At 34.9% G+C, this 26769-nt stretch overlaps 1 protein-coding gene across 2 annotated transcripts; it reads left to right on the top strand.

Moving 5' to 3' along the window:
- Positions 1 to 12651: 12651 nt before the first annotated feature.
- On the top strand, positions 12652 to 24292 carry LOC110660225 (uncharacterized). Of its 2 annotated transcripts, none has more exons than XM_021818444.2 (8): positions 12652 to 13102; positions 14267 to 14359; positions 14550 to 14998; positions 15896 to 16081; positions 17090 to 17197; positions 17293 to 17493; positions 17580 to 19498; positions 23637 to 24292. In XM_021818444.2, the coding sequence occupies exons 2-8, from the start codon at positions 14284 to 14286 to the stop codon at positions 24199 to 24201; spliced, it is 3504 nt and encodes a 1167-aa protein (XP_021674136.2). In that variant the 5' UTR covers positions 12652 to 13102; positions 14267 to 14283; the 3' UTR covers positions 24202 to 24292. The 2 variants fall into 2 exon arrangements, with proteins under 2 accessions (XP_021674136.2, XP_021674134.2); XM_021818442.2 differs by having other exon boundaries at positions 12658 to 12783.
- The last annotated feature ends 2477 nt before the right edge of the window (positions 24293 to 26769 follow it).

Genomic DNA, 26769 nt, shown 5'->3' with positions numbered 1-26769 from the left:
AACAGTGCAACTTAGGACTCCAAAACTGAAATTTACCAAATTTACCTAAAAGACTTAGGATTTGAGTAAACAACCAAAACCAACAAGTTTAGTGGCCAAAATGTGGTATGTGGGTGAAGTTGGAGTTCCCATACCTATTAAGCCTTAGAAAGTCAACTATTTGGCTTGAATAGTGTAGTGAATAGTAACCCGAAACACAAAAATTTCGAGAACGTCGAATTTAACACGTTAGAACTAGGTAAATGTGAAGCTAAATTTATTTTGGATTTATGTTAAGTTCTAGTACTGAAACATTGTAAATTTGTGTGTTTCAGTTGAAAAGAATACCGAGAAAAAACCCCAGGAACCGAGTCAAGGCCAAGAGGCGACTCGTTTGAGGTTTGTGCACAACGTATACTTTTTATAATCATCTTTTGCATACTGTTTTGAATAATGTGAAATATTGAATTATGGCATTCTTATGATGTTTTGATTTAAATTGTTGAAAGTTATTATGTATATTGAAATGACAATGTTTAGTAAATTGTTAAGATAAGTTTTGAAATCACAGTGTCATGACCATATATTTGAACACCTCACTAGCACGACTAGTGAAGGTAATTAGTTTCGAATTTTGATTCCTTCTCTGGAGAAGTGTTGAGGTGTGCCAGTAGAAGAGGATGTGAATGGATATCCATATATTTGAGCTAGCTAGCCTTGTGATATGATTTCTCTTTAGCCTCTGGCTATTGAGATTCTATTTGTTTCGAATGGCATGATCTAACTGTGGGTTTTATGAAATGTGTTTTGATACTTTGAAATGAATTTGGTTTGCATTAAAATCTCATAATTCATGTTTTGTGTTTAATGCTTATGTTTAGTCAAATTTTTGAATAAATGTGATTTTATTTTTGCATAAAGATTATTTTAGTATGTTGTGTACCACTGAGTCCTAGTACTCAGCGATAGCTTCTATTTCTGTCGCAGATACAAAGATTAGAAGAGCAGCAGACTGAGCTGCTGAGGTGTGAGGAGCTATCATCTTGAAGTCTTCGGGTATAATTTATACCACCTCAGAATATTTATTTTGATGTATGTATTGCATATAAAGGTATGGACATGTAAATGGGTCTTGAGCAGCTTGTACAAAATTTGTATGAAGTTTGTAATAAAATTTAGTTTGTATTTCTTTTGATGTGAATTTTGTAAGGATGTATATAAATTGTTTTGTCTCAAATGAAATGATTGTGGAATTGTTGAAATTGATAGAGTTTCATTGTGAAATTGAAGTTGTGGTTGAGAAAAATTTTTAGAAGTGCTTTTTACAAGTATTTGAAGAACGGTTTTCTCAAAATACAGAGAAAACTCTGTCAAAATTTTTATATAATTTGCAGAAAAATAAAATGGGCCAAAATTTCCAACTAGCTTTTCACTTAAGTACATGTTTTAAATACTTATTAGAAATGCTCACCACTTACCAAAAGTAAGAAATTGTTTTAAAATCCCTTGTAGGATGCTTAATGAGTTATCGGTAGGTGAAGTTCGGTAGTTCATTAAGTATTCTACGGGATCATGTTATGCCTTACAGAGGGGTAAGGTGTGACATGTTTTAGTGGTATCAGAGCAAGTTTTTGAAGTATGTTTTAAATTGTGAATTTGTGTTTTTTCTTTTTTAAGTATAACTGCTCAATGTCCATTTTTGTTACATACAGTGCATTACATCATGAATATGAACTAATGGAGGGAAATCTCCTTGTGTTACTTGTTCAGGAGATACCCTAACTTCAGATTGAAATGGAAGAAGGGGATCACTCAGTTGAGCAGTCTGTTGAAGTTGAGGCACAAGGGGAAGCCCCAGCTTTTCCGAATGTTAGTGGGTCAGTAGCACCGGCCCCACAAATGCCGCAGTTCCCTGTACAGTTCGCACAGCAGATGGCTGCGATGTTTCAACAAATGGCTGGGGGTATGCCTGTTCAAGCTCCACCCCAACCACCTGTGGCACAACCACTGCCTCCAGCCAGACAATATGATAAATTACTGAAGTATGGGGCTGCAGAATTTAAGTACTGATGGACCCTTTAGAGGCAGAGCAATGGCTTGAAAGAATGGACAGAGTATTTAAGAAGCTACATTGCCAAGATGAACTGAAGTTTGAGTACTCTGTGTCGCTACTGCAAGGGGATGCGTATGATTGGTGGAAGACCATCCCCCACAGCTTGGCTGAACCACCAGTGTTGACCTGAGATGACTTCATCAGAGAATTGCATGCAAATACATCCCGGATGCATATGTTGACGAAACTGCAAGAATTTTTGGGTGCAAACAAGGAAATCGATCGGTGGCAGAGTATGAGAGGAGTTCTCACTTTGAGTCACTATGCGGAGTCTCCTTACTACTAGCAAGGCAAGATGCAAGAGATTTGAGACGGGTTTGAAGCCCAGCATAAGGATGCAAGTTGTGGGATTTCGACACAGCAACTTCTCAGAGCTTATATCTCAAGCACTTGAACTGGAGAGAATTGAATTAGAAGTAACCCCAAGGAAAGAGAAATCAGAAAAAGCTGAGAAATCAGAAAAAGACAAGGGGGAAAAATCAGTTGAACAAAGTTCTGGTGCTACCTCTGGAAAGAGAAAGAAGTTTAGTGGACCCAGCAGGGGTCGAGGTGGAAGATTCAGAGGGGTGATTCTCGGACAGACCCCTAGGTCCGGTCCGATCAGCGAGGGTTCATATTCGCCCGCCTGTGAGACTTGTGGCAAGATTCATGGGGAGTGTTCTCGGGCCACTGGAGCTCGCTTTAGCTGGAGGCAAGGGCCATATAGATAAAGTCTGTAATAGTTATCCGAGATAAAGTCCACTCAGACATCGCTGAGGATCTATTGCAGTCCCGCTCTCGAGGTTCACGATCTGCTGGCAGAGGAAGAGGCAGAGGTAGAGGCACCGCTTGAGCGATCAAGGCACAGTTGGTCAATCAGGACAAGGAAGTGCTTCGACCAGAATCTACACAATGAGACAGCAAGAAGAGGCTGAGACTTCTGATGTGGTAGCTGGTACATTCTCTATCTCTGATCAAGAAGTATTTGTATTATTTGATCCGGGTTCAACCCATTCATATGTTAGTGCTAGCATAGTTAGTTCACTTGCTGTTCCATGTGTGCAAATGGGTTTTGAAGTGCTAGTAACTAGTCCATTAGGACAAGAGGTCCGGGTCAATAGAATTTATAGAGACTGTCCTTTGGTGATCCAAGGACATGTTTTCCTGTCAGATTTGATTGAAATGCCCTTCAGAGAGTATGATATCATCTTGGGCATGGATTGGTTAGCCAGGCATCATGCCATGATTGACTGTAGACTGAAGACAGTCACTTTTGGTCTCCCTTTATACGGTGATGTGGTAATACATGGGGAGAGGCATTTACTGCCATCAAACATCATTTCGGCTGCACTAGCCAGAAGAATGATCAGAAAGGGGTGTGAAGCATACTTAGCACATGTAATAGACACCCAAGTGGGGAGTCCAGCACTAAGGGACATCCCTACTGTATGTGATTTTTCGGATGTATTTCCTGATGAATTGCCAGGATTACCTCCAGAAAGAGAGGTGCAGTTTGAAATTGATGTTATGCCTGGTGTGGACCCAATCTCCATAATGCCATATAGAATGGCACCTGCAGAATTAAAAGAGTTGAAAGTACAGTTGTAAGAATTACTTGACAAGGGCTTTATCCGCCCTAGTGTGTCACCTTGGGGAGCGCCGGTATTGTTTGTAAAGAAGAAAGATGGCACTCTCCGGTTATGCATTGACTATCGGCAGTTGAATAAGGTGATAATAAAGAACAGATACCCATTGCCCCGTATTGATGACTTGTTTGATTAGTTGAGGGGTGCAGCTGTGTTCTCCAAAATTGACTTGAGATCAGGTTATTATCAGCTAAAAGTACAAGAGCAGAGTATTCCAAAAATTGCCTTCAGAACCCGTTATGGCCATTATAAATTCCTAGTCATGCCATTCGGGTTGACTAATGCTCCGGCTGCTTTTATAGATCTGATGAACACTATCTTCAAACCATACCTCGACCAGTTTGTTGTAGTATTCATAGATGATATATTGGTCTATTCGAGGAATGCAGAAGAGCATGATAGACATCTGTGGATTGTACTACAGACTTTGAGAGAGAAACAGCTATATGCTAAATTGTCGAAGTGTGAATTTTGGCTGAAGGAGATATCCTTTTTGGGGCATGTAGTATCAGAAGAGGGCATTAAAGTAGATCTAAGTAAGATTGAAGCTGTCCTTAATTGGAGGCCACCCAGAAATGTCACAGAGATTCATAGTTTTATGGGTTTAGCTAGATACTACCGTCGATTTGTGAAGAGATTCTCCATGTTGGCATCTCCATTGACCAAGTTGCTTAGAAAAGATGTAAAATTTCAGTGGACGGATAAATGTCAATAGAGTTTTGATGAATTGAAGAGATATTTGACTGAAGTTCCAGTCCTTACTTTACCTACTCCAGGTAAAGAATATACAGTATATAGTGATGTTTCTCACAATGGATTAGGCTATGTATTGATGCAAGATCGAAATGTCATTGCCTATGCATCACGCCAGCTAAAACCGCATGAGAGGAATTATCCAACACATGATTTGGAGCTTGCAGCTATTGTGTTTGCTCTTAAGATCTGGAGACACTATTTATATGAGGAAAAGTGTTACATTTATACAGATCATAAGAGTTTGAAGTATTTAGGCACCCAGAAAGAGTTGAATTTGAGACAGAGGAGATGGTTAGAGTTGATAAAAGACCATGATTGTTTGATAGACTATCAGCCAAGGAAAGCTAATGTTGTGGCTGACGCCCTAAGTCGCAAGACTATGGCAAGTCTACAAGTTACTCCTTTGTCTATGGTACATGAGTTGAGATCATTACATGCCAGTTTAGAGATTAATGATGATGGGCAGACAGCAGTTGCATGGCATGTACAGCCAGTGTTGATTGATCAGATTAGAATGGCTGCTCAGAATGATCAGAAGTATCAGAAGTTGATGGAAGAAGTCCGACAAGGCAAGAAACCAGAATTCTCAATCAGAGATGATGGTCTATTGCTACACCAGGGCAGAATGTGTGTTCCTAATGATGTTGATTTGAGGCAGATCATTTTGAAGGAAGCACATGAGTCTCCTTTTGCCATGCACCCTGGAGGCACAAAAATGTATAGGGGGCTAAAGGAGCATTACTGGTGGATGGGTATGAAAAGAGATGTGGCAAAGTTTGTATCTAAATGCCTAACTTGTCAGCAAGTGAAGGCAGAGTATCAAGTACCCGCTGGGTTGTTACATCCACTACCAGTACCAGAGTGGAAATGGGAGAGAATAACGATGGATTTTGTGATGGGACTTCCGAGGACACAGAAAAGTCATGACGCAATTTGGGCCATTGTTGACAGACTGACTAAATCTGCTCATTTTCTGCCAGTTCGAATGGACTACAGTTTAGAAAGATTGGCCAAGTTATACATTGATGAGATTGTGAGACTACATAGAGTGCCAGTATCCATTGTGTCAGACAGAGATCCTAGGTTCACTTCTAGATTCTGGGATAGTCTTCAGAGAGCCCTAGGAACTAGATTGAACTTCAGTACTGCATTCCACCCACAGACAGATGCCCAGTCTGAGAGGGTAATTCAGATCTTGGAGGACATGCTACGGGCTTGTGTGATTGAGTTTGAGGGCAGTTGGGATACACACTTGCCTTTGATTGAGTTTGCTTACAACAACAGCTACCAATCAAGCATCGGAATGCCTCCATATGAAGCTTTGTATGGCAGAAAATGTAGAACCCCGTTGTGTTGGGATGACGTGGGTGAAAGAAAGATGATCGGACCCGAAATTGTTCAACAGACTGAAGAGAAAATTAGGGTGATCAGAGATTGACTTAAAGCTGCATCAGACCGTCAGAAGTCCTGCATTGATATGAAGAGAAGGGATATTGAGTATGCAGTGGGTGAGAAAGTTTTCCTCAAAGTTTCTCCTTGGAAAAAAATTATGAGATTCGGCAGAAAGGGGAAACTGAGTCCTCGTTTCATTGGGCCATATGAGGTATTGGAAAGAGTGGGTCCTTTGGCATATCGGTTGGCACTACCTCCAGAGTTAGAGAAGATACATAATGTCTTCCATGTGTCTATGTTGAGGAGGTACCGATCAGACCCATCTCATGTACTACCAGTAGAGGAAATTGAAGTGAATCCAGACCTCACATATGAAGAAGAACCCATACAAATTCTGGCTTATGAGGTGAAGCAGCTACGGAACAAGCAGATACCGTTGGTAAAAGTGCTGTGGAACCATCATTCGGGCCAGGAGGCTACTTGGGAACGAGAGGAGGACATGAGGAGACAGCACCCACAGCTGTTCAGAGATTAATACCAGGTAAAATTTCAAGACGAAATTTATTTAAGGGGGGGAGAATTGTAACACCCCCGTTTATATAGCCTGATAGATTTCACTGTTTCGGTGACCGGTGTCGGTCCGGACAATTAAGGGGATTAGAACCACACTTAAGATAACTTGAGAAGCCATAAACACAAATAATTAGTAATGTTTAATTAGTTAACTATAAATAAGAAAAACAGAATAGAAGAAGTTAAACGAGCCGAGAGTCACAGCGATGAGTGACCTCCTCGGGAATGATTGCGAAGTCGTTTTAAACTCAAATTTCGAACCGTAAAAAGTGACGCTGCGGTCCTTAGGACCCTTATGAACACAGTGGAAAAGAGAAAATCACGAAAAAGAACTGTTAAGTCAGTCAAATAATTAGGTCAGGGAGCCGGAAGAAATATTGGATTATTTGCAAACCGGATGAGCCTGAGGGGCAATTTGGTCAATTGACCCCGAGAGTCGACTCGACCTAATCACAAATAAAATCGGAGAAAAGAAAATTTCGGAATCGAGAATTAAATTAAAGAACTAATAGAAAAAAATAAATAGAAAAAAAAAGAAAGAAGTTAGAAAAGTCAAAGTTGATGACATCACAAATGATGTCAAAATAAAAATTAATTTTGCCCAATAATTGACCAAGTCAAATGGCTAATTTAAGAGATAAATAACATAAAAAAACAAAAAGAAATTCATTTTGCTTCTTTCTTTCTCCTTATTGCCGATTCCTCTCTTTCTCTCATCTCTCTCATTTTCTTCCTCCACCATGAAAGCTTGTGTTAAGCTCTCACAACCCTAAAAACCTCCATTAATTTCACAACTCCCTTAAGAAAAAAATTTCCCTTGAGCTTTGATTTGAAGATTGAAAAAAAAAAGATAAGGAAAATTGAAGGATTGAAGAAGTGGAAATTCACAAATTTAGGTAAGTCCATTTTCTCTTTTAAATTAAGTATTATGAATGGATATGAGGTTGAATAAGTGTGAATTGCATGGAAAATATGAAAAGAAAAACAATTGTTGAGGAACTATGTATGAAATTGGACAGCTAGGGTTATGTTTGAAATGGATGTTTTGATGCAAACAATAAAGTTGTTAAGTGTAAATGAATGGATGAGTATCACATATACAATTAGAATTCAAGTAAATGCAAAAATTAGTAAGATTAGGGTCTGGAGGCCTAGGGTTTTGAGGCAAATTTTGGAGAAATGATTAAATGCTGACTTTAGTCTATTATGAGATGAAAAATGGTCAATAATGACCAAAAGAGATGTGTGGAAATTGTGAAAATGAAAACCAAATTCGTAGGTCCAATGGTCATGCTGCTGGCAGCATGACCAAACCCACTTTGAAGGACCGAAACTCAAATTTTACAAGCCCAATTGATATGCCACCAATTGGAGATGAAAATAGACATAAAATAGCACAATTTTCATTAAGGAACCATGGCCAAAAACTGACTAAAACTTGGTGAACAAATTGACCAAAGTGAAATGAGAGCAGGCTGCCACTACACCAAACTGACCAAATGAATAGTAAACTGTTCATTTGGTCATAACTCGAGTTAGGAAGGTCAAAATGACCTGAAATTTTACCAGCAATTAGATATGATATAGACCTAAAACTTTCATGAAGAACACCAACCCAAATTAGGCCATTAACCCATTCAAATTATTGAGCAAAGTTGAGTTTCCAAACCTGCGATTCTGCAGAATTCTATTTGAGCAGTAATGTTTGAAGGGCTATAACTCTCTCTAGGAAACTCGGATTTAGGTGATTCTTGAATCGATGGAAACCTAAAACATAGTAGAACATTTCGTATGAAGAAAGTTAGACCAAATTATGAACTTAACTTGATCAAATTACTGAACAAAATTGGACAAAAAATCTGCCAGACCCAAAATACTAGTATGAACAGTGCACATGAACAGTAAACTTATTTTGGCTATAACTTGAGCTACAAAACTCCGATTGAGGTGATCCAAAAATGAGAATACACTTAAGACAATAAGGAACATTTTCTATGAAGGAAGTTTTGTCAAATTCCAACAGTAGATCGACCAATGGAACAGTGCAACTTAGGACTCCAAAACTGAAATTTACCAAATTTACCTAAAAGACTTAGGATTTGAGTAAACAACCAAAACCAACAAGTTTAGTGGCCAAAATGTGGTATGTGGGTGAAGTTGGAGTTCCCATACCTATTAAGCCTTAGAAAATCAACTATTTGACTTGAATAGTGTAGTGAATAGTAATCCGAAACACAAAAATTTCGAGAACATCGAATTTAACACGTTAGAACTAGGTAAATGTGAAGCTAAATTTATTTTGAATTTATGTTAAGTTCTAGTACTGAAACATTGTAAATTTGTGTGTTTCAGTTGAAAAGAATACCGAGAAAAAACCCCAGGAACCGAGTCAAGGCCAAGAGGCGACTCGTTTGAGGTTTGTGCACAACGTATACTTTTTATAATCATCTTTTGCATACTGTTTTGAATAATGTGAAATATTGAATTATGGCATTCTTATGATGTTTTGATTTAAATTGTTGAAAGTTATTATGTATATTGAAATGACAATGTTTAGTAAATTGTTAAGATAAGTTTTGAAATCACAGTGTCATGACCATATATTTGAACACCTCACTAACACGACTAGTGAAGGTAATTAGTTTCGAATTTTGATTCCTTCTTTGGAGAAGTGTTGAGGTGTGCCAGTAGAAGAGGATGTGAATGGATATCCATATATTTGAGCTAGCTAGCCTTGTGATATGATTTCTCTTTAGCCTCTGGCTATTGAGATTCTATTTGTTTCGAATGGCATGATCTAACTGTGGGTTTTATGAAATGTGTTTTGATACTTTGAAATGAATTTGGTTTGCATTAAAATCTCATAATTCATGTTTTGTGTTTAATGCTTATGTTTAGTCAAATTTTTGAATAAATGTGATTTTATTTTTGCATAAAGATTATTTTAGTATGTTGTGTACCACTGAGTCCTAGTACTCAGCGATAGCTTCTATTGCTGTCGCAGATACAAAGACTAGAAGAGCAGCAGACTGAGCTGCTGAGGTGTGAGGAGCTATCATCTTGAAGTCTTCGGGTATAATTTATACCCTGCCTGTAAATATTTATTTTGATGTATGTATTGCATATAAAGGTATGGACATGTAAATGGGTCTTGAGCAGCTTGTACAAAATTTGTATGAAGTTTGTAATAAAATTTAGTTTGTATTTCTTTTGATGTGAATTTTGTAAGGATGTATATAAATTGTTTTGTCTCAAATGAAATGATTGTAGAATTGTTGAAATTGATAGAGTTTGATTGTGAAATTGAAGTTGTGGTTGAGAAAAATTTTTAGAAGTGCTTTTTACAGGTATTTGAAGAACGGTTTTCTCAAAATACAGAGAAAACTCTATCAAAATTTTTATAAAATTTGCAGAAAAATAAAATGGGCCAAAATTTCCAACTAGCTTTTCACTTAAGTACATGTTTTAAATACTTACTAGAAATACTCACCACTTACCAAAAGTAAAAAATTGTTTTAAAATCCCTTGTAGGGTGCTTAATGAGTTATCGGTAGGTGAAGTTCGGTAGTTCATTAAGTATTCTACGGGATCATATTATGCCTTACAGAGGGGTAAGGTGTGACAGGAGATATGCAAATAGATGTGCAAATGAGGATGCCAATTTTTATATAGGTTGAGTTTTGTTGAAAATTGGGAAACATCCGATTTTTTGGAAAATTCTACTAAATTTTCAGCAAATTTTGTGAGCAATAAATTGCATGGACATATGAAATTGAATTAATATGGGTAAAGTTTGATAGTTGATTATGTTGATGATGGTACTTTAATTTGTCAATTGAAAATCATCATTGATGAATCAAACTCTAGGTATTAATTGACACATTTTTTTGAATTGAAATCTCAAATTTAGACCCTTGTTAATTCAATTTCATCAATAAAATTATATTTTCTAATTGATAATTGTATAGGTAGCATGTATGCATTTTTTTTAATCTCGTAATGAAATATTAATTTCACATGTGAGACCCTCCATCACTCAGAATAAATAATAAGAAGAAATAAATTATATAGATGCCGTTTAATGTGTCTCCTCTGATTCTATTTTAACAAAAATAATTTTAATAAATTTCATTCTTCTCCCTTGAAGAAAAACTAATGTAAAAAATTTTGAATTATTTTCGATGAAAATCATAAATAAATTTTGCTTAAAATTCATTTTATTATATATTTCAATAAAACTTAAGCACTTGTATTTGTTGAAGATAATTGTTTTCTTTAAGAAAATAAAAATAAAAATAAAATCAAAATGACTTCTACTTTTGACAATGTGACAAAAATATATTCAATTTTGACCAAAATTTAAATTGTAAATTTATTTTTTTTTGCCTAATATCAAGCAAATATAATTTTTTATTTAACAAAGCAGAGGTCTACATTTTATTTTCTGCTTACCCATTTTTAATTTTATATAAATTTAATTTTCAGCAAACGACTCAAGGTCTAGATTTTAATTTTTACAAAATCATCTATCAGTTTTTGTCTTTTAAATTCTATATGATAATTAACTTTAATTAAAATTTGCCTATTGTAAAATTTAGAAGCCTTAACAGACATGTTTTTATCACTCTATTATTTCCTTCTCCTATTTATTTTCTATAGAATTTTTTAAAAAATAATGAATAATAAAATCATTTTAAAATGCAAATAAAAATTAAAACAAAATAAAATAGAGTCAAATTTTACTTTTAAGGTAGCGTTACTCACTCTTGTATTTGATATACCCAAATAAGGAGACATTTACACATAGCTACATTAATGCATTTATCTATTTTGCCGAACAAACACTATAAACCAATTTCACAATCTAAACTCTTATCTTAAGATTGTTGGCATTAATTTATTATGAGTATATTATTAGATTTACCTATCATATTTAGGGATGATTGTGGGGCTTTTACCTTTCCACACGTGTAGAAAACCCCCCAAACCCTATATTTTTGAATGAGAAGTGGTACATATTTTTTTTAAATTTTCAAAATAAAAGATTTTCTTTAATTTTTCTTATAAATTAAAAGTAATGATTATTCATTATCTAATTTAGTGAGAATTGCTTGGCGACTGCAAAACATTTGCAACACATTTTTTAATTAGTAATTACACCCTAAAATTGGTGAAATTGAGCAATTTTGATTTTTTTTATTTATGGTTTCAAGAAGATTCGCGAAGCTCCTTCCTTTCTTCATCCACACCTAGGGGTGAGCATTCATCGGTTTTGATTGCAAAATCAAATTGAATCGATCTAATTCGTTTTATGGTTTGGTTTTGGTTACATAATTTTTTTGCAAAATTGGTTTTGTGATTCAGTTCAATTAATTCAGTAACAAAATTGAACTAATTGAGCTAAACCGATTTTTAACTCTCACTCTAAGAGTCTATTTGGATGAGAGTGAGGGAGAAGGTATATAAAGGTAAAAAGGAGCGAGTAACTATTTTATATATGAATTAATGGAGGATAAAAATGAGTAAGAGTAAATCTTACCTTTCATTACTCCTTAAATCTCAATATTTCATACAGTTAATGAAAAAAAGAAATAAGAATTATAAATATTTTTATTTATATACTTATTAAATTATTAATCCTTTATCTCTTCTCAAATGTATAAAAAATATATATATAATACATCTCCTCACTTTTCTAATAATTTACTCCTTTTCTAAACATAATTTTTTTTATTATAATCCTTATTGCTCTCCTACTTCTCCATGCTTTCCTATCTTTATTACTTTCTCTTTTCTCTTCCCTCTTCTCTCTTTCCATTCAAAGGGTCTATTTGGATGGGGTGAGAGAAGAGTAAATAAAGAAAGGGTAAGAAAAGATTTATGTAAGGGGAAGGCTAAACAGAATTACAATAAAAAAAAAGTTTATATTTGAAAAAGAGTGAATTAATGAAAAGTTAAAAAGAAGTAATATATATTCTTTATATTTAAAAGGAGTAAAGAATAAGTAAAATTAAAAAGTATAGAAATAAAAATATTTATAACTATATTATCTCCCTACTTATCCTTTACATATAAAATATAAAAAAATTAAAATTTAAAGAATAAAAAAAAAAAAAAAGTAAGACTTACTTATCCTTACCCCGTTAATTCACCTATCTCTTTTGAAACAAAAATAAAATAATTAATTAACTCTCCTTCATCTTTATTTACTCTCCCTCACCCTTCATCCAAACATACCCTAAACTGCAACCGTTCTGACTGGGGTTTGTATGCATATAACGCTATCCCTAAAATATTTCATATTTTTCATCTGTTGCTTTGCCCTTCAGTCTCTCACTCTCACAGGTAGAGTTTTCTCTCTCGAATTCATAGTCGCCAGTGCTTTATCTTCCTGTTGTTTTCTTCTTCTTCAAGACCCATATGATAAATCTGGTTTAGCATGGAGAAAGTGGACACCGATGTCATAGATCTACCCCTTAAACGTCTCAACTCTTGGGCCGCAGCTTCCCTCTTGCTGCATTGTTGTGCTTCTTCTTCTTCTTCTTCTTCTTCTTCTTCTTCTGTTCTTCACTGCTTCTGCACACCAAGGTAAAAGTCGATGTCGGCTTGTGGGTAGGTAGTGGGAATTTGATCGAAGCTTTGATTTGAATCATTAGGGAAGTGGGTATGTAATAATTTCATCAAAGCTTTGATTTGAATTTTTAGGGTGCCGGGCATGTAAAAATTTGTTGTTGTGATTTGTGAATCGTACTTGATTAAATATTTTTTATTTGATTGAAGCTTTAATTAGAATCTGTGTTTCTCTCCTTTTTTTTTTCTTTTTAGAAATTCTTTGTTTTACTCTTTGATTTGAATCTACATTAATTGTTGAGTGTGAATCTGAGATCCCATATGTTCTTGCAAATTTATTGTTGAGATTTTGCTTTCAATCTGTATTTCTCGTCCATTTGCCATGTACTTTGTGAAGCGAGATGAAGCAACAAACCAAAGTTTGATTCGGTTTCTTGTATACTTCAGTTCGGTTCTGTTTGTAAAATTTGAAAATTCGGTTCTTCTGTTGTCACGGTTCCGTTCGGAACCGAAGCAACACCAATTTTCATTCCATCAACGTGAGGAGAATGAAGGACCCTAGCAGAAATTCTAATTTGAGTTTCGAATCTTCATTTGCCTTGTTCTTGGAGTGACAAAACATCTCAGTTGGTCATTTCTTAGTTAAAATCTTATTTTTATTTGTCATTTTCCTTTTAAATTTTGGGCTACACTCTCACACTCAAAAAGAATTCGATTCCATACAGGAACTTCTTTTCTTTCATCCTTGAATTATTCTTGAAGACCAGAATATCAGAACCAGTCTCAAGAACCAGAAGCCAAACTGAAATTTCATTTGATTTGGTTCCTGTTCTCACTACCTTCAGTTCTGGTTCCTGAAAATCCCCAAAACAGAACAGACCAGAACCGTGCACAACATTGTGATAACATGCTTGTCAAAATGCAAAAGATGCTAAATTGATGGAATTATGAGCCATGTCATATTTCTAGAATTAGCATGTAATTGTTATAATGTAGTTAACGAGTATTAGAGAGTTTCCCTGCAAAAAATGTGCAACTCTATGTTTTATAAGCTTTGAAGACAATTCATGGATATGGTAAATGTAAATTTTCAGGTTAATGAGGTGTAAATTTTCTGTTTTTAGAGGACTATTCTTTCAAATCCTAGAGAACTGAGATCAAAACAAATGATCTGAAGAGAGAATGATGAATTTAAAAACTAAGGTTACATAAGTAATTGCTTACATGCACTTATTCGTATGTCTATTTCTTTTATAAGGTTTGAAAGAAACGGTAATGGAGAGAATTTCTGCTGCTTGTGCCATGGAATGGAGCATTGAGCTTGAGAAGGCCCTTCGCTCCAAAAAGCCAGGTTAGTGTGCTCTTTGTAATGTCTCCTATTGAATTTCTGTTCTTTTCCATTCATGAAGGATGCTGGTTTCAACGCTTCAAAATTTGATGTGATGCAAATTATTGATTTCCTCATTGATATACTTGTATGTAAGACTCATTAGGAGCTCTTTTACCGAGTTATTAATAATTGAAAATTTTTTATTGTTCAGGTCAAGCTGTCAAGGCCATACAACAGATAGGTTCAAGATTGCAGCAGTGGAACAGAGAACCCAAACCCACAATGGCTGTGTACAATATGTTTGGCTTAGTTTTGGGTGAAGATAGACTTTTTGCCAATACAATCATCTTACGGCTTGCTGATGCATTTAGATTGGGTGACAAGGATACAAGGCTTTCTGTTGTTAGGGTTTTCTTATCAGTGTTCAGGAACAATGACAAAGAAAAGAAAGGTAAACGGTATGAAGGGATTTTGTCAAAGGCCAGGATACACAACCAAATGGAGCTTTTGAAAAGAGTAAAGATTGTTTTTGATACTGGAGATGTCGAGTCAAGGGCGCTGGCTTTGATTCTGTTCGGTTGCTGGGCTGATTTTGCAAAAGAGAGTGCTCATATACGATACCTACTACTTTCCAGTTTAGTCTCCTCTGAAATATTGGAGGTGAGATTAGTATTTTTATTTTATTTATTTTTTATTTATTTTGTTTTCTGAACTGCAGATAATGTTTGATCTTATTTAAATTTTAGTTTATAATTAACATTGTTTCTATGTTGCAGTTGTGAATTGCCGTCACTTTCTCATTATCATTATATTGTTGTTTTATCTAAAGATTATAGCTACATTTTGCATTTGCTTTTCAAGAATGTCTCTGATCTTTATCTCATTGTTTAAGACAGTCTCTATGTATATTTATTGTCATACATGAGATTTGTGTATTTGTAGGCATGTGTGTTCAAGGAGATTATGTGCATGTTATTGCCAGAGCTATATTTGTTACTTCCTAGCAGTCTAAATCATTTGAAGCATCTTCTGTTGTGCATACATTTGATAAATCTAGGATAAGCAGTTAGTTTCTTGGCAACCAATGAGGTCTAAGAACCTATTTGGCATTAAGGTTGAAACCTGCTTTTTGGAAAATCACTCAAAAATGTTGAAAAAAGCAGTTTGAAAAAGTTGTTTAGTTGTTTTTTTATTTTTTTTTATTTTTACTTTTTTAATGATTAAAATATGTCAAATCTATAATATAAATATAATTTTTAATAGTCTCTAACTAACATATTTAAGGTAATGTTTTTCATAACGGCAACTCTAACAACAATTTCAAATAGACCCTAACTTTGGCGTAGAATTTTATTTGAGATGCATCAATGAAGAGATTCTAATTCATTTCAATTTCGGATTTGACAACATCAGCATTGGAAATTTAGAATGCACAAATTGACAATGAATCTGGACTTTTATAGTCCCCTTTGTTGACAAATTAAGTTTTTTTTTGGTAGAAAAATGTAATGCTTGTTTTGATGAATATAACTAATGTGCATTTGTTTGTTTCTGCAGGTAAAAGCAGCTTTATTTGCAGCAGGTTGCTTTTGTGTTTTGGCCGCTGACTTTGCATCTGTTGTATTGGAGATGCTGCTTAATATTTTAATTTCACCCAACACATCAGTGGCCGTAAGATTAGCTGGAGTAAGGGTTTTTGCAAAAATGGGGTGCTCATATTCTATTGCAAATAGAGCTCACAAGGTTCGACATCTCATCTTATCCCATTTCAATTTTCAGACAAACTGACATTTCAAATTTGCATTTAATGGAGTGTTAATCTAAGCTTTGATCAAACCAGTATGATATTTAGTTGTGGGTGGACATTGCTGTAGATGTTTCTGCAAAGCAAGTTCCATACAAGCTTATTCATCTTACTATTTATCAAAAATTAATTTAATAATAATGGTTTACAATTAATAGTTTATTCTAATATGCTACTAAAGTATGATGTCCCCTGTTTTCTCTCTCTGCCTTTCCCCCTCTTCATTCTCTTCAATTTTAACGTGATAAAAATTAATTGGTTAAATTCTTTATTGTAATGAAGAAGAAAAGATTTAATGCTTTTAGGATATGAAATACTTCTGCATGGCATGTGAAATTGTAATGTTTTGCAGATGAGATTTAATTGGTAAGGTTTGGTATTCAAACTAAACATTGAAGATCAAATATTGCTTATGTGGGAGGTATATGAATTCCTAGAATATTTCTAAGTGACAACAAAGAAAAAGGGGAAGGGAGATAGAGAAAAAGGAGGGAGGAAGGAGGGAGAGGAGGTGGGGGGGCGAGGGACTTGTCTAATGGGTTGTAGACTAAAACACCATCCCAAGATGTGTTGATGTGTTTAGATAATTATTTTATAGTGGAAGTTTGTCCTACATGTAAGCTTTTGTTATGTTGGGAAGTACCAGCTTGATACTTGGTCAGGAAATGTGGAACACCTTGGAATTAAGCACTATAGAGACTTTTGAGGTCTGTAGCATGCTATGGGCTATGGGCCATACACATCTGTGGCCTTTTAGTATTTACTTGATGGGTTAATCAGTGTATTTTTATTGGACACTTGGCATGTGGAAAAGTGATCAGTTAATTTTACAGAAAAATTGCATCATGCACCAGAATTAATTTAATTTAAACGTTTTATTATGATTGTTGAACATCTGTGTTTTAGTTTCTATGGGATTATAAAATAGTGCTATTATGTAATTGCAGATAGGCCTACAACTGGTATTAGATTCTTCGGAAGATGATTTTTTGGTTTCGTTACTGGTTTCTCTCTCAAAACTTGCTGCTAAATCAACCCTTCTTCTTTCTGAACAGGTACTTGTTCTGATCTTCTGATGTGATCTATTGATTTTTGTTGAACAACAACTTGTTCTATTTTTTCAAGCTGCAAATTTTGCCTTTTGATGCAGGTGGACTTACTTTTGTTGTTTCTCAGCCGAGAGAAAACTTTGATGTTGCAAGCAACAGCATTAAGGTGCCTTAATTTCATATTTAAGAAAGGAATTTGTCACTCTTCTGTTAGTACCCATGCAATCAGAACATTACTCAGAACTATAGATGAAACTGAACTTCCATCAGCTATGAAATGTGAAGCTTTACAAATTTTGCAGGTGGTCATTTCTAAACTCATCCCATGAATTTGTATATTAGTATTGTATAATTTAGAAGTCATTGAATCATAACATTCAATTTGCAGACGCTTGTATATGGACTACCTGAACTTTCTTGTGACAAAATGCTTGATTTTACCATTCTATTGAACATTATTGAGAAAGCAGCTCAGTCACCTGTAATGTCAGAGAGCATGCTAGCAATTCAAATTCTTGTGGATGCATCAAAAAGACTTGGGGAAAGAAGGCAAGTAGGATCTGATGGGGATTGTTTCTTTTCTCTGCCTACGAGGATCATATCAGTGATTATGGACCGGATGATCTTGATGTTCAAGCCATTATTGGATGTTAGTCAGAATAATTCTAAAGTATTTCAGGAATTTCAAAGCCTGCTCAATCTTCTTCTTTTTCTCGTTGGAGAACATCCTGATCTAGGTGTCTTGGTGCTGCAAAAAGTTGGATCATTTATTGAATGTCTTTTGGATATGCATGACAATGTCATGACTACGAAGCAAGAAGGTGTATCGGTTCATGAGCTTGTTGATTTTAGGGGACAAAAGAGCATGTACATAAGTTTGAATTTGGTACATAATGTCCTCAAGTTTTCTGTAACTTGCATTGAGAATCTCAATGAAGTTAGTGCCATCACTACAGAAATACATGAGCAAGTTAAGTTTTTGGTTGAGCAGGTGCAAAGTTGTAAACTATTTGATCGATATATATATATCATCTACTCTGTACTGTTGCACTCTCAAAATATTTGCGGTTGTGTGGTAAAAAAAAATGAGGAACCTTGTCGTGTTGGTAGAAATTTAGGTAACTCACTTTGTAATCTGTCAGGTGAGCATGAAATTTTCTCTCTTGAACTTGTAGAGAAAATGTTAATAGAGAGGGATAACTGGCCTGTGTACAAAGCTGGGATATATACAGCATATCAGGGAGCATGGATCACTGCTGCATTCATATTTGGGCAACTAATAGGTAAGGTTCAATCTGATTCCTGTTCTTATTGGTTAAAAGCATTAGCTCAATTTGCAGAGTCTGAAGGGAAAATTCTACTTTTTCTCCTACCAATTCTCAGGTCCAAGCTAATGGATTGGCTAAAGATGAAAGAATTTGGCATCACATTTTTTGGGGATAGTCTTGATGAAATTGGCCAAGTTGCTGTTGGAAATATCAGTGAGCCTAGTAGTACCAAATTGCTTGTTGGGGTTTACCATGGCCTTTACTACTCTGGGGAAACATTAAAATCCATTGCCATTTTGGAAAAATCATGTTGTTTCCAGAGATGGTTTTTGGCTTTGAGAGGGAAGGTCCTAAGAACTGTGGTGCATGTACTTAAAGTTCTGGGTACCATTCCACTTGCCCAGTGCAGTATTAGCAACAATGTACAGGTTGATACAAGTGTTACAGTTGAGTGCCTTGACTGTTTGCGGAAAATTACTCAAACATCGTTTCAATTGAAGAGTCTAGCGCAAGAATTTGATCTAATTGCCATGTCTTTCATTGGCATGGACAGGAGAAGTTCAAAAATTATTTCAGCACTTGCATTGAGTTGTTCACTACTGGCATTCACAATTGGATTTTCTCTTTTCATTTCAAAGTTGCCTGACTATGAAATTTTAGCTCCATGTGATCTGCAAAGCTCAACGAACTATTTACAAGGAATGTTAATACAGAATTTAGCCTCACGGTTGTGGCTTATAGACCAGGAGATCTGTTCTAATTTGTTTCTGCTTTTAGAGGTCAATGGAAAGTCCAAAAACTGTTTTGACTTGCAGCCTAGAAATCAAATATTGAATTCTGGCGGTGAAGTGAGAGATATTCTCAATGTTTGTAAATATGCTGTTTCTGGCATTGTTGGCTTGCAAAATGAGACTAGGGGAGTGCACAATGAAGAGATTTTATTCCACATTATCAAGGATGGTTTCCAGCTTGTGTTGAAGACTATCACTGAATGGATGCACATCCCTTTCCGAATCCCAAAGTATTTCTTTAAATTAAGGTATGCTTATCAATTTTCCTACAAGGTTTCTTTCTTATTTCTAGCATTATATGGGGAATTTTTAGAAAGTAAATTGCAAAAAAATATTTCTAGTTCTAGTTACATATTGCACTATATGGGTTCGAATATGTATTTGTGCCTTGTACTATAGGTAGAGTTGAACTTTGCCTAAGTAGTTTGCGCTTAGCTGGTCCCAAGTCCGAATAAAGGAGGAGAGTTGCGGTAGGTGACAACCAGCGTCAAAATTTCGTCACACCTTATGATATGGATTCAAATGATATAAACGTTGGGACGTCCTCTACTAACGATGCGCTACATCGGAGCCCGGGTGTAGTGAGAAATATGCAAGGGTGTAGGGCGTTCACCGAAAGCGACGCGCCATGCCGGCGCCCAGGTGTGGTGTTAAGTGAGCAAGGGTTCCCACATCATGGACAGGTGTGGGTAAAGAAGTTAGTCCACAGGACAGATAGTAGAACAGATAGTGGAACAGAACACAAGATAGACATAGAAAACAATAGAAGATACCATAGAAGGAGACTAGTTAGGAAGGAGCAGGATAGGAGGAGGATCAGGGTTGATACTTGGAATGTTGGATCACTTATAGGAAAATTAATGGAGCTTGTGGATATCTTGGAAAGGAGAAGGGTGAATATTGCTTGCATTCAGGAGACTAAATGGGTATGAGAGAAAAGTAAGGAAGTGGGTAATTCAGGGTACAAACTGTAGTTTACCGAAAAGGAGAGAAACAAGAACGAAGTGGACATAATTATAGACAGGACATTAAAAGACGCAGTAATAGTTGTGAAAAGAGTAGGAGATAGAATTATACTAGTAAAGCTAGTAGTAAAAAGAGAAACAATAAATATAGTTAGTGCTTATGCCTCACAAATGGGACTAGACTGTGAGAGTAAACAAAGGTTTTGGGAAAATATGGATGATTTAATTCAAAGCATACCGAATGAAGAGAATGTTTTCATTGGTGGAGATTTGAATGGACATGTAGGAAGTGATAGACAAGGTTATGAGAATGTTCATAGAGGTTTTGGTTTTTGCAGTCGAAATGAGGAGGGAAAAAGCATCCTGGATTTTGCTATGGCATATGACCTAATACTAGCAAATACCTACTTTATAAAAAGAGTCACATTTAGTGACTTTCAAAAGTGGGCAACATAAAAGCTAAATCGACTTCCTCTTAACCAGGAAGACAAATAGAGCTTTATGCAAGGATTGGAAAGTCATTCTGGGAGAGGCTTTAACAAGTCAACATCGGTTGGTGGTCTTGGATGTCAAGTTTAGGAACAATTCAAGTAAGGTTAGAAGAAATAGTGTAGCTCGAACAAAGTGGTGGGAGTTCAAAGGAGTAAAGCAAGTGAAGTTCAAAAATGAGTTTCTCGAGTCTGAAGTATGGAAGCTGGATATGGAGGCCAATGATATGTGGATACAGATGGCATCAAAGATTTGAGAAGTAGCTAGAAAAGTACTTGGAGAGTCTAAAGGACATGGACCACCATCAAAAGAGAGATGGTGGTGGAATGAGGAAGTACAAAAGGCAGTGAAGAAAAAAAGGGAATGGTATAAGAAATTACCTAAATGTGATAATAACGAGGCATATGAACAATACAAGATAGTAAAGAAAGAGGCAAAAAAGGCAGTTAGTTAAGCAAGAGCACAGGACTTTGAAAAGTTATATGAAAAATTTGGAACTAAAGAAGGGGAGAAAGATATTTATAGATTAGCAAGGAGGAGAGAGAAAATGTCAAGATCTCAATCAAGTTAGGTGTATTAGGGATAAAGAAGGAAAAGTGTTGGTGAAAGATGGGAACATTAAAGAAAGATGGAGAAATTATTTTAATGATCTCTTTAATAATAGTCAAAATGGTAATAGCGTGAATGTAGATTATAGAACAATAGAAAAGAATGTGAATTATACTAGAAGGATTAGATTTTTAGAAGTAAAGGAAGCACTTAAGAGAATGAAAGTGGGTAAAGCCTATGGACCCGATGAAATACCAATTGAAGTGTGGAAGTGTTTGGGAGATATGGGAGTGATATGGTTAACTAAATTATTTAATAAGATTCTAAACTCAAAGAAAATGCCTGATGAATGGAGGAGGAGTATTTTAGTACCTATTTTTAAAAATAAGAGAGACATACAGAGTTGCTCAAACTATAGGGGAATTAAACTCATGAGCCATACTATGAAGTTGTGGGAGAGAGTTGTGGAGCATCGACTATGTCATGATACTTCTATCTCTCTCAATCAATTTGGTTTCATGTCCGGTCGTTCAACTATAGAAGCGATCTTTCTCATTAGAAGTTTGATGGCGAAATATAGAGATGTGAAGAAAGATCTACACATGGTTTTTATTGATTTGGAGAAGGCTTATGATAACGTTCCAAGAGATGTCTTATGGAATGTGTTAGGACAAAAGAGGGTATCTATTAGGTACATACAAGTGTTGAAATATATGTATGAAGGAACAACTACTATTGTGCGCACAGTGGGAGGGGATACAAGAGATTTTCCGATCTCAATTGGATTACACTAAGGATCAGCCATAAGCCCTTACATTTTTACTTTAATTTTAGATGAATTGACGAAACATATACAAGAGAGTATTCCTTAGTGCATGATGTTTGCGGATGATATTGTTCTGATAGATGAGATACGGGAAGGAGTCAATAGAAAGCTAGAACTTTGGAGAAGTACTCTAGAGTCAAAGGATTTTAAGTTAAGTAGAACGAAGACGGAATACATGCATTGCAAGTTCAGTGAAGGCCAAATTGGTGATAGGGAAGGAGTTAGTTTGAATGGAGTGGTACTGTCCCAAAGTAATCATTTTAAATATCTAGGCTCAGTCATTCAAGTAGATGGGGGATGTAAGGAGGATGTTAGTTATAGGATTAAAGCCGGATGGTTGAAGTGGAGACGTGCCACATGAGTTTTATGTGATCGTAAGATTCCCAATAAGTTGAAAGGAAAATTTTACCGACCGGCTATGTTATATGGTAGTGAGTGTTGGGCATTGAAAGAGTCGTATGCATCTAAGAGTTGCAGAGATGAGAATGTTAAGGTGGATGAGTGGCCTTACTAGATTAGATAAAGTTCGTAATGAGAGTATTAGAGAAAAGGTAGGAGTCGTGCCAATTGAAGATAAGTTGAGAGAAGGGAGATTGAGGTGGTTTGGTCATGTGAAGCGTAGACATACGGAGGTTCCAGTTAGAAAATTAGAGCACATTAGGTTAGAGGATAAAAAGAAAAAAAAGGGTAGACCTAAATTGACTTGGATGAGAGTAGTACAACATGACGTAGAAGCATTACACATTTATGAGAATTTAACCCAAAATCGTTTAGAGTGGAGAAAGCGAATCCATATAGCCGATCCAAAATTTTTGAGATAAAGGCTTAGTTGAGTTGAGTTGAGTTGAGTTGTACTGTAGGTAGAGTTGATTGACTGTCGATTTTCATTATGGTTAAAAATGTCATATTTTTTCTTTTAATGTTAGTCAGCAAACACGCTGAGAGGGTTTAAATGTGTGAATTTCTAATTTAGGAGAGCTGAATTTTGTATTCAAATCCAAATGCATAGTTCCTTGCCATGTTAACTGCACAGGGGTCAAAGAAGGAACCGAGAGAGGTAGAAGTGCCAGGTGGTGGAGCTTGGCGTGTGAACTCTGATGGTTAAATTAGCTTGGGGTTTAATGGGAGGACAATAGAGAATGTATCTATAGTGAAGTAAATGCATAATAAATGTTGGAGAAAATTAGTAGAAAAGATGCAAAGAATAGGGGGCTTTTGAGTTGGGGGAAAATAAACAGTGACATATTCCTTAACTGGTTCTTCCAGATGTATCATTTAAATTTTTTTTTTCTTTCCTTTTGTCATATCTATGGATGTTCCAAGTACTTGCATTGTGTTAGATTATGCATATGATGCTACCTTTCCCTTTGTGGAAAGCGGTTTGGAATATACTGGACTATGGGTGAATCAGTGAATTGCTTGTTCCCTGGGAAAAAAAAAGGATAGAAAAGTAAAATGGAAATTTTATGGTGTATTAGACTATTTCTTGGCCTTGTATGATTTATATTCTGCTGCTATGACAGAATTATGATATTTGACATTGACACTGAAATTCAGGCCATGCATTGGTTCAGAGCTCATTGTGATTAGTGGAGACAGTAGAAACTCAAATGAGTTGACTGTGTTGCAAGGCTTCCACCTATCAATAAATCTTTGTCTTCAATTGAGGAATGTGCCAATGAATCTCGCAGTTCGGATGACAAAGCTTTATTGCATTCTTTGTTCTAGTGCATCTTTTCAGGAGCCTAAATCAAGTGGAGAAGCCAGAGGGCAAATGCAGTTGGATTACGATGATTGGGAAATGTCCAGTATGATTGCAATGAATGAAAGATTGTGGCACCAAGTAATTGATCGTGCCAAGAAGACGGACAATTGTAAACGTGGTCGGGATTACGATGCTAGTAGTGACGATGGGACTGTGTACAGATTTGTGTGTTTTGAGCTAAATGATAGAGGGCAAGGCTTTTCCAGTTGCCTGCTTGATGTTTCTGATTTTCCAGTTGGTTCTTATAGAATCAAGTGGCACAGTTGTTGTATAGACTACCGAGGTTCTTATTGGAGCCTCCTTCCGCTAAATGCTGGACCTGTATTTACTATAAAGAAACCCTCTGCTGTAGATTAATTTTTATTTTTTGTATCCATTTGGTAGGGCATATAATTATCTTGTGAGCTATATTTATTAATTTTGTTATGAAAATGCAATTTCCATGCAATTAGTGGCTGCTTTCACATTGTGAGGTTTGTAGTAGCAGTGAGGATGATTGTACATTGAAGTTGTGATGAATTGATTAATGGTACAACTGCTTATAGAATGAAGATAGATGTGATTGTGCTGATGAGTTTTTGATGTGATTGTACCGTTGAGTTTTGATTTACTGATTCTGAAGTTGTTTTAAGGTTTATGAAATTAAAAATATAAACTTCCGTACAAGCTCAATTTTGAAAATTGGACTGGACTAACTGGTCATACCAATTTAATGAGAACCCGATCGTAATTTGGTCCGATTTAGTTTCCAAATTTGGCTTTTGAAAACCGGTGTGAATTGGTTTGAACTAGCTGAGTAATTGGCAAATTAAAAATCTGATTCGGTTTGAACCGGTTTTCTAGTTCGAGTTAAGTAGCAGGTGTTGAATACGGGACCATCCAAGCATTCTTGGTAAGCAAGCCATTAAGTTGCACCATTATTTTATATACATATTTTATTAGTTTAAAATTAGTAAATTTTTTTTTAATTTCATTCTCTTACAATTTAAATAATTAATAATATTAATAATTTATTATATTAATATCTTGAATTATCATTCTATATTAGTATTAATATTAATATTAATATTATAATAGATTAAAAATAAATAAAAATTTTTTCATTTATCATGTTACATAATTTAATATATTAACATTTATTTTTTTATTAGTATGAATAAATTTATTAGTAAAAAAATTCCATTTTAAAAGTTTTTGGTTATAAATATTATTTAAAAGTTTAATTAAATATCTAAATTAATTTTTTAAAAAAATTATATATTAAAATTTAACTAAATTTATTACAATAATTACTTATAAAATATATTAAAGTATTAAATATAAAAAAAAAAACCTTATTCAATAGCATTAAAAAGTGTAATTATATTGGCATTCTCTATTTATGCTCTGAATCATGAAGCATTCAACAGAAAGAATTGTCATTCTCTAAACATTGATTATGATAAACTTATCACGATGAATAATCATATGATCGTAATAAAATTATTGTACATATAATATTTATATTTTATATTTTTTTTAGTAATGATTGTCGAATATTTTCATATAAAAAACTATAAATAAATAAATAAATAAATAAATAAAAGAGATTAATATTAGTTCCTACTTCCTAGATTTCAAATATTAATTATGAAAGGGAATGAGGTAGATTTAGCATCATGTGAAACATGCTTTCTGATTTTTGGGTGTTAGCTAAGTTGAACAGATAAGAATTAGGACAAAAGAGGAAAATAAAAAATGGCCAAATACATTTTTAGACATCTGACTCATTACATTTTTGCCTAATGCCTATTTGAATATTCTTTTTTGTTTATCTCATATCTTAACTCAAAAAAAAAAATAAAAATAAAAATTGCATCGCTTAAATACAAATTTTCAGAGACAGCATATTTTGTAAAATATACACGTGGAGAGGAGAGTGAGCATTATAAAAAAATTGCTGATGTGTAATTAATACTAATAAAATAATATTATTTTATTATTAAATTAAAGAAAATGCTATTAAATTAAAGAAAATCTTCCATTCAATCCCCTTCTTTTCTCTTCCTTAGGCTAAAAATCTCTTATATTGCACAATTATCTTGCATTATTCTCCCATTTCCTAACACTCAAACAACTGAAAAAAAAAAAAAAAAAGAAGAAAAATGGATACTAATAAACCCCATCACTCCAATTGCAGCAACAATTCCAGCAATACTAGCAGCACTAGTGAATTCTTTATTTGCTTCACCTCTCTTCTTTCATGAAGATCTCTTCTAAATCTAATCTTAGTCCTGGCCACACCAGGAAATTATCTCAAATCTCTCTCTAACTCTTTTAAGGCCTATTTGACATTGCTGTTGAGTTTTGACCTTCCAAATTCAATGCCAAATAGACACTTAGTAGAAGATTGAGAACTAATGGTAGCATGAAAGGTGGCCAAGCTTCTTCAATGTTCCCCACTAATGGCAAGAAACGTGGCAATGCCTTGAAAAATCCTGAACCTTCTTCTCCAAATTTGCCCTTGGTAATGGTGGCAATTTTACTGAAAATAGTTGTTGAGCAACATGAGCTTTAACACAGGTGAGACGTGGCAAAGTTTACTTAACGAGCGGGTTTGGGTTGCACCACTGTATAGCTGATCCTGTTTGTATGAGAATATATTATTGCAACAACTGAATTGCATATAAGATAAAAAAAAAAAAAAATTCAAATTACTTGATTGTTATAAAATATAGGTTCATAAATCTACTCATCACAATCAATACTAAATTCAACTTAAATCTTTGAACACTTGTTGTTATGAGTGAATCCTGAATATTCTACATTTTTTTTAACTACTAGTAGCTTCTCTTAGGTTATTTGCCTCCTCATTGTGACTTGTGAGAAAAAGAGCTGACTAAGAACAGACAAAAATATGCCAAGCTAAAAGAGGAACTTATATCA

Source organism: Hevea brasiliensis, chromosome 11 (genome assembly GCF_030052815.1).
Source record: "Hevea brasiliensis isolate MT/VB/25A 57/8 chromosome 11, ASM3005281v1, whole genome shotgun sequence".
NCBI classification, from domain to species: Eukaryota; Viridiplantae; Streptophyta; class Magnoliopsida; order Malpighiales; family Euphorbiaceae; genus Hevea; species Hevea brasiliensis.
This window is presented reverse-complemented; position numbering and strand designations above follow the sequence as displayed.